General features: G+C 63.2%; 1 protein-coding gene across 1 annotated transcript in view; it reads left to right on the forward strand.

The window, feature by feature from the left end:
* LOC102439215 overlaps positions 1 to 7,716 on the forward strand; it is a gene marked incomplete at its 5' end in the record, with an annotated part of 8,955 nt that extends 1,239 nt beyond the window's left edge. The window contains 4 exons of the mRNA XM_023747513.1: positions 690 to 811; positions 6,433 to 6,482; positions 6,544 to 6,611; positions 7,522 to 7,716. Coding sequence (XP_023603281.1) covers positions 690 to 811; positions 6,433 to 6,482; positions 6,544 to 6,611; positions 7,522 to 7,716 — 435 coding nt within the window. The remainder of the gene's footprint in view (positions 1 to 689; positions 812 to 6,432; positions 6,483 to 6,543; positions 6,612 to 7,521) is intronic.
* Between the last annotated feature and the right edge of the window lie 332 nt (positions 7,717 to 8,048).

Raw genomic sequence — 8,048 nt, forward strand, 5'->3', positions numbered from 1 at the left:
CGTCCGCCTCTGCCCGGGCCTCGTGGGCGATGCCTGCAGCGGAGCGATCCCACCACATGCAGCCCTCCCCTTGCTCAGAGGTTAAGCGCCTGCAAGGCACCCCGCTGGGCAGGTGCCGAGGGAGGCCAGCGGCCTCCTGCTGTGCGGAGCACCCTGAGTGTCGCCAGGGCAGACTCAGGAGGTCACTCTGCTGACTTGAGGGCAGCCACGGGACACGGGACGCAAGGGTCCTGCACTCGGGACCCCGGCCAGGGCTGCACACCACAGGGCGGTGCGGCCTGACTGACCAGAGGAAGGGTGGACTGCTGACGGGCAGCTGCCTGTCCAGCAGGGATGCCCATGGCAGCGTGGGAACCCCACAGAGCACCTGGACGCCAGCATGCTCCCTTATTCATGGCATGATGACCAGGCCAGGGATTAATGGCCCAGTGTGTCCTCAAACATGACCCTGACTCTCCCCAAGCCTGGGGCTCCTTCCGGCCCTGCTCCCCGGGTCCCCGTCAGTGTGCTGGGGCCAGGCCCTCCAGCCCTCAGTGACTCCGGAGGGGAAACTGAGGCTTGGCCAGGTCAGAATGGGGCCTTTCTGGAGTCGGAGTGGCCCCGACACCGTGGACACCACTAAGGCAGGGTCACAGGACACCCCGGGGCCCCTGGCCTGGCAGCCCTCACCGCTCTGCTGCCCTTTGCAGATGCCCGGCCTGTGCCACCACAGCCTCACAGACCCCAGGAGCTGCCTTGGCCGCGGACCCCGGCCTGGGCGCTGCACCCCTGCGAATGCCAGAGCCAGGACTGGGCTGGAGGACACTCGCCAGTGAGTCCTGCTCCATCCGTGGCTCCTCCCCCTGAAGCAGGGGCAGCGAGGCCAGAGGCGGAACTGGACCCCCAGGACGGCCATGTGGACAGACACGCAGCAGGCCCGAGGAGGGCGGGGGGAGGGGCCAGGCCAGCCTTAGTCTCGGGACATTTCCAGAAGGACAAAGAGATGCCCCCTCAGCCAACACACCGCTGGGGGCTCGTGGCCCCTGTCCTTCCTGCCCGGAGCCTGGACCAGCAGCTTCCCCGGGGCCGCCGTATGCCCACCTCCCCCCAGCCCCGCTTCTCTAAGCACAAACGACCAATAAAATGATTGCTCCTCCGTGCGGCTTCCAGCACAGCTCCCTCCCGGCCCGGCGGCCTGTGCTGGCCTCTCTGCAGGCAGCCACGGCCTGGTTCACGCCTCACGTGCCTTCTCCAGGCCGGGAGCTTGGCGGCTCCTTGGCGCCTGGCATCTCCAGGCAGGTTTCCCGGTGGAGACAGAGTCTCGGGTCTCAGTGCCCCAGGGTCTTCTTTTCACAGAATGGGTCGAAGAGCTCCCGCAGCCCAGGCCCGAGGCGTGGCCCGGGTCACTGCGGTCATCCTCCGCTCTGTTGGGAGCCTCCCCGGTGCTCCCCATCTGGCGGGGCCGTGAGTGAAGCGCACACTGTGCCGACTCCACAGCTTCCCTGCAGCCGGCCGGTGGCTCGGTGGCCGGAGCGCGGTCCCGATACGCCAAGGTTGCGGCTGGGTTCGGTCAGGGCACATGCCCAGGTTGCAGATTCAATCCCCAGTTGGGGCGAGTACGGGAAGCAACTGATGTTATCTCTCTCTCTCTCTCTCTCTCTCTCTCTCTCTCTCTCAAATCAATAAACACGTATCCTCTGGCGAGGATTGAAAAAAATAAAAGACACTTCAGTTGCAACCTCCCAGAAGTGGGCTCCCGGCCTGACTGCCCCCGCCGGCCGGCCAGGCCTTGCACCGGCTGCTGTTCACAGCAGAGGGACCTACCTGCCCTGCCCGGCTCAGGGCTCCTGGCACTTCTCAGGCCCCAGGCCCGTGGCGAGTTTGTAAGGCGACGGCCTGGGGTGCCTGTGTCAGGGTTGGGGAGGCGTGGCTGGTCCCCACATCAACTTTGGGGGCATTTGGGGTCAGAAGCCTAGACTGGAGCCTCCTCGCGTTGGGGGAAGAGTGGCAGGCAGCTGCTGGGGCTCTTCCCGGGCACTCCGCCTGGGCCCCTGACCGGCCAGGCAGTCCCAGCGCTCACCGTCTCCCCCCCCCCCCCCCCCCACTCTCCATCGTGACTGCCCTCCTGTCAGGAGAGCAAGGGGAGCGGGGCTGCCCCAGGTGGGCTGAGAGCCCCCAACAGGGCCTGGTGCTCTCTGGGGCCTGGCCTGTCTCGAGGGCTCTCACCTCACCTGGCTGGAACCCCAGCTCCCTCCATTCACCCCAAGGCCGCCAGGGCCTGAGCCCTCTCTGCCCTTTATCTCCTCCACCGGGACCCCTGCTCCCCCATCTCCTGGTGGGGGCCTGGGATCCCGGGGAACCCCTGTGGTCTTCACTCCTCCTCTCCCCACACCCACCCAGGTCCCTTAAGATGGTCAGGTGACCCTGCCGTCTGGCCTGTGGGGCAAGAAGGTCAGCTTGGCACCAAGGGATGGATAAACAGAAGTGCCTGTGGGCGAGACATCCGGCATGAGCACGGGAAATGCTGAAGCAGGTTCCGAAAGTGCTGGGACCCGGGTCGAGCCAGGCGGCCCTGCTTGGGGGGCCTGGGGTCCCGTGGAGATGGTTTCTAAAGGAGGCCCCTGTGGGTGAGGTCCAGGAAAAGCAAGTGGGCAGAGTGGGCAGTGGCTGGGTGGGCAGAGGTTCAATTTTTGCAGATGCCTGGCCTGTGCCAACACAGCCTCACAGACCCCAGGAGCTGCCTCGGCTGCGGGCTGTGGGAGTAGCTCATGCATGAGGGTGAGCATCACGTGTGGGGCCCGGCACTGCTCCCGGGACTCACTGCTCCGGCTCTGCTGCAGACACGCCGGCTCCCCACGGGCCTGATGGGCACCACCCTCCCCTTGTTGGGCCTGTCGCCACCCTCTGACAGGTGGGGGATCCGAGGCTTGGAGCCCAGGACCACACAGAAGCCGAGCGTGGGGCTCCACCGCCCGCCCCACAGGTGCACAGGCACAGGCAGTCATGCCTGCACGCACACACATGCACATGCACAGCTCTTCTGTACACGGCACACGCATGGAGAGCAGGCTGTGGGCCTCGGCCTGGCCCGGTGGGTCCTCTTGTGATTGTCTCCCTCTGCCAGCCCCCCCCCCCCTTTTGGGGAAACAGAAGCATATTTGTCAACCCAGGAATCATGAGTTTGTGTTTTCCATGGAGGTTTCCGGAGGCACGAGGCACAGAGGAACCAGCTCCAGGACGCGGGGTCTGCCCTTGGGGAAGTGGGTGCAGGAGCCTTCCCCGTGCCAGGCAGCCAGGACGGTGGCTGGCCACTCGCTCCACCACTCGGGGCTGCAGGCTGGGGCATCTGCGCGTGGGCACCTAGCTGGGCGCTGCTCCTCGGGCACACTGGGTAGCACTGCCCAGCAAAGCTGTCCCTGCGAGTCGCCCTACCTGCTGACCGCCTTGCTGGGCACGTGGCCCAGGCAGGTTTCTGGGGCAGCAAGAGCAGTTACTGCCCCCAGTGGGCAGGTGAGCGAGGGGACGCCTCTGGGCCTGGCTCAGGGTCGGGGTGGGTCTGCCCACTGGGTGGGTCTCATCTTACCTTCCCCTCTCAGGCTCCCAGCTGTGGACTCTACCCCCCGCCGCCCCCTGGCCCTGTGCCAGCCGATGATGTGCCCTGTTGCAGCCCCTCAGCCCCGCTCCTGGCCATCCCAGTGTCCAAGCAAACGCCACCTGCACCTTATCCCATGTGGCCTGTGGCCCGCAGCCACAGGGAGCGATGGCAGCGCCTCCGATGTGGCCAGCACATGGCTTGGTTCCTTCTTCGGCCAGGACCGGAAGTCTGTGCGGACGCAGCCGGGGGGCAGCCTCAGATGGGGGGCTGGGCCACCAAGCCAGGCTGGCCTGCATGGGTGCTGGGGGCATTGGGGACAGCCCAATGCCCCCAAGGTGCCCACCAGGCAATGATGGCCTCCACCTCCCAACACACAGCCCCCCCGCTCAAACCTCAACAGCCACTCCAGCCCTGACCCTCACTCCAGACGTCCCCGTCTTGGGCCTTGGAACGTGCCGCCACCTCCTGGGGCAGTGTCCAGCCCTGCAGTCCTCCCCAGGCCTTCGACCCTCTACTTGTCACTATCACAGGGGGCCATTGAGTTTACTTGGCCTTTAGGGCTGTGGGCTGGACTCACTGGCCACCATGTCCCCCTGGCCATTGTCTGAGCCCCGCCCACCCTCGCCATGCCGGCCTAAGACCAGGCTGCAACCATCCTGCCCACCAGTCTCCCCACTCGGAGTTCAGCCAGAGAGGGGCGACGTGGCCCCATTCATGCCTGTGCTTCTACTTATGGGACCTTGGTCGGCCCGGGTCTCCCCACGGGTGCCCCCACCCATGGACTGTGTCCGGCACACAGTAGGTCTTCAGTAGGTGTCTACAGCATTCTCACTCATCCATGTGTGCTGAGGCCCAGAGAGGGGGCGGAGCAGAGCCAACTCTCAGGGCTCCTCCTGGACCCTCACACTCCACTCCTCCCACCTCTCCCGTGCGCCGCCCTGCAGCTCAGCTGTCCTCCCAGGGGACATGAGAGACCCCAAGAATGAGTGAGGGTCTAAGAAGCAAGAGATGCACACGTGTGTGGGGTGTCCTGGAGGGACACCAGAGAGAAGGGGGTTGGGGAGGGCTCACGAGGGAGCCTTGTGGAGGGCGAGCCCTGCCTGTGGCCTGCACTGGCCTTGGGGGAGCCTGGAGTGGTCGGGTGGGGAGGGAGCCGCACGTGGAACCTGAGTGGGGTTCTGAGTGGGACAGGGCAGGGGACTGTATGCTTAGCCTTCTTTCTGTAAAAGATGGACGATGATGGATGAATGGACTCAGATGATAGAGTAACTGAATGGTAGGTGAAAGATGGATAGATACGGGAAGATAATTGAATACTTGATCAACAGAGGAAAGAGAAGTGGATACATAAGTGATAGATGATAGGTGAACGATCGACAGACATAAATGCCAGACAGGAGAAGACGGACAGATGGGGTAGGGGTGAGGGAGCAGGTCTGTACCAGAGAGAGACTGGCAGGCATCTCCCGCTCAGGGCGGGGGCCTGAGGGTGTCCTCGTGCACCCCAGGGCACCGCGTCCACTCACGCCCGGCTGACCCGCGGTGTCCAGGCCTGGCTCCTGCTGCAGGCCTCCCTGTCCTGGCTCTTCACCCTCACCTTCCACACTCAAAACCCCAGCCACCTTGAAGGAGAGAGGGAGCAGGAGGCCAGGGCAGGCCCTCCCGCCCCCAGGAGGTGACAGCGGACAGGGTGGGGCTAGGGGACCGAGAAGGAACCTCCCTGGCCCAGCAGCGCCTGCCCTTGGGGTCCTCTCAGCAGGAGATGAGGGTCCCAGCTGCCACCTGGCCAGTGCTGATGGAGGGCCCCAGTCCCTAAAGGGGTCCCCTTCTTGCCCCTGATATACAGGGGAGTCAACGCAGGCTCCAGGGGCAGGCCTAGGGCAGGACAGGTCCACCAGCTCTTCATCTCCTGAGCCCTGCAAGTCGGGCTCTGTCTGTGAGACTGTGGGTCCAGGGCCTGTCTGGCAGGGACCTGACGCAGGGCCTAGTATGGCCTGGGGTTCATGCAGAAGTTTGGGGGGGACACAGGGGAGCATGGCGGGCGGGGCTCCCTCGGAGCACTGCCTCTGAGCTGAGTCAGTGGGAGCTGTAAACAAGCCATTCCAGCAGCGTCAGCGCCTGCGCGGCCCGGTGCCCGCAGTCACCGCCCCCCTTGCCAAGGGGAACCCCGTGTTGTGCAAGATGCAGCTGCATTTCGGGCTCTGAAAACAAGAGCTGTGTCATACAGCTTGTACCGGCCTCTCCTGGGCCAGAGCCACTGGGACCCAACTCCGCCTTGAGGAAGGTGTCACTTGGTTCAGAACTATGTCAGTGGCAATTTGCTCAGTTTATTTTATTTTAATTATTTTAAGCACAAGGATATTTTTCCATTGATTTTTAGAGATGGTGGAAGGGAGGGAGGAAGGAGAGAAACATCGATGTGAGAGAGACACACACACCCTGACCTGGGCCGGGGGGAGCCTGCAACCGAGGTGCGTGCCCTTGACTGGGAATCAAACCCAACACCCTTTAGTCCACAGGCCAGTGCTCTAACCACTGAGCACCTCTAGGGCAATTTATTTCTTTTTTGAATCATAGATTATGTTGCAAGCATACAATGCTCCATGAACATTCCTCTCTCAATGAAAACCTTTTGGTGTTGGGGTCCATGCTTTCAAACTTTTTTTTTGCCATTTTCTAGAAAAATTTATTGCACTTAATTAACAGATGTTAAAGGAGCTCTGGGGTGGGGTTTTGCCATGAAAACCAGGTGCTCTTGGCCCTTGTGTTACGTGAGGCAGAGCTCCCAGGGCCTGGGTGGTGAGCTGCCCGCACAAAGGGGCCCCCTTCTGCTGGCCCTGTGCCTGCACCCGCCTCAGGATGGGGGACAGCAGGAGGCCCGTCCAGGCCCCCGGCAGCCGCTCAGCAGGTGACGCTCACCCAGTCAAGGCTCACTGCTAAGTGCCTTCTCCCCCTTTGGCTGCCGGTAGCTGCCCAGGCCCTGCACCAGGCCGCTGCCCGCTGGGAAAGCTCGCGATACGTGTACTTCCATATCGAGGTAGGTGCTTACTATGCTCTTGCAACATTCTAGCTCTGTGGTCGGCAAACTGCGGCTCGCGAGCCACATGTGGCTCTTTGGCCCCTTGAGTGCGGCTCTTCCTAAGCCTTAGGAGTGCCCTAATTAAGTTAATGACAATGTACCTACCTATATAGTTTAAGTTTTAAAAAGTTGGCTCTCAAAAGAAATTTCAGTCGTTGTACTGTTGACATTTGGCTCTGTTGACTAATGAGTTTGCCGACCACTGTAGCTCATTCAACATCCTGCTCATTCACGATTTGTCTGTTCTGAGGCGGCAGCAAAGCTGCCGGGAAACAGGCGACGGCCTCCGCAAGGGAAGGTGCCTCCCAGCCCATCGCACCCGTGGGCAGCCGCTTACTTTGGCTCCTCCGGCCTCCGGTGCTTTGTAGTTGTCAGAGGTTTGAGCAAAGGAGGCTCAGTCGTCGGCTGTCAGCCCAAGATGGAGCGGGGCCAGGAGGGAGTCAGGAGACTCCCAGTTCCATGGAAACTAGCAGGCACCCGCCCTCTCCTGCCAGGTGCTTCCAGACTTTTCCAGGAGCTCGCTGAGCTCTGCAACAGCGTCCGCTGAGCTCTTCACTGCGCGTCTTCTTGGGGGTTTTCTTCTTTTCCCTCCCCTGCAGCTTCCGTTTCTCTGGCTCTTCTCAGCTCCGCGTTCCTGCTCCAGGTCCAACAGCTCCTCCCTCGGCAGCTCCTCAGGGCCTACCGCTAGGAGCTCCACAGGCCCCTCCACGCCCAGTGAGCCCTGGGCCTCCCAGCTCCTCAGCACCCACCACCAGGAGCTCCGCAGGCCCCTCCTCGCCCAGGGAGCCCTGGGCCTCTCAGCTCCTCAGCACCCACCGCTAGGAGCTCCGCAGGCCCCTCCACGCCCAGGGAGCCCTGGGCCTCTCAGCCGCAGCTGCTGCGCTGGCAGCTCCTCGTGCTTGGCAAGGCCTTTGACGTCATGGACGAACCTCTCGAGTGTCTCCTCCTGAGTGACAGTCATCGAGGCTCTGGGTGCAGCATGGACGCCGTCACCCTGGAGTGGCACCCGTCCTCCCTCAGCTGCGCAGCAGCCAGGCACAGGGCGGCCTCAGGACACGCCTAAGGCTGCACCCCCCGCGGTTCCTGGCGAGAGAGGGGGTTGAAAGGATGCACACCCCTTGGAGATCGGGGTGAAGAGCACCCACAAAGGGCACCTGTCCACAGGAGGCACATCCTGCAAGTGTGTTGTTCCCCACGCAGCCCTTCCCCGTCTCGCCGCCCGGCAGTGAGGCGGCATCTGGGAGAGGAGCCGGCGCCCAGGATGCTCACTGCTCGGCAGGTCCAGGGGTCTCACGGTGCCAGACACAGGGTCTCCACTGGGGCCCTGCCCTGGCCCCGGGCAAGGCTGTTCTCGCTCCTAGAAGCGGGACCGGCCTGCGGCCTCCCTGTGGACCA

The sequence above is a fragment of the Myotis lucifugus genome, unplaced genomic scaffold (genome assembly GCF_000147115.1).
Source record: "Myotis lucifugus unplaced genomic scaffold, Myoluc2.0 scaffold_896, whole genome shotgun sequence".
In the NCBI taxonomy this organism is placed as follows: domain Eukaryota; kingdom Metazoa; phylum Chordata; class Mammalia; order Chiroptera; family Vespertilionidae; genus Myotis; species Myotis lucifugus.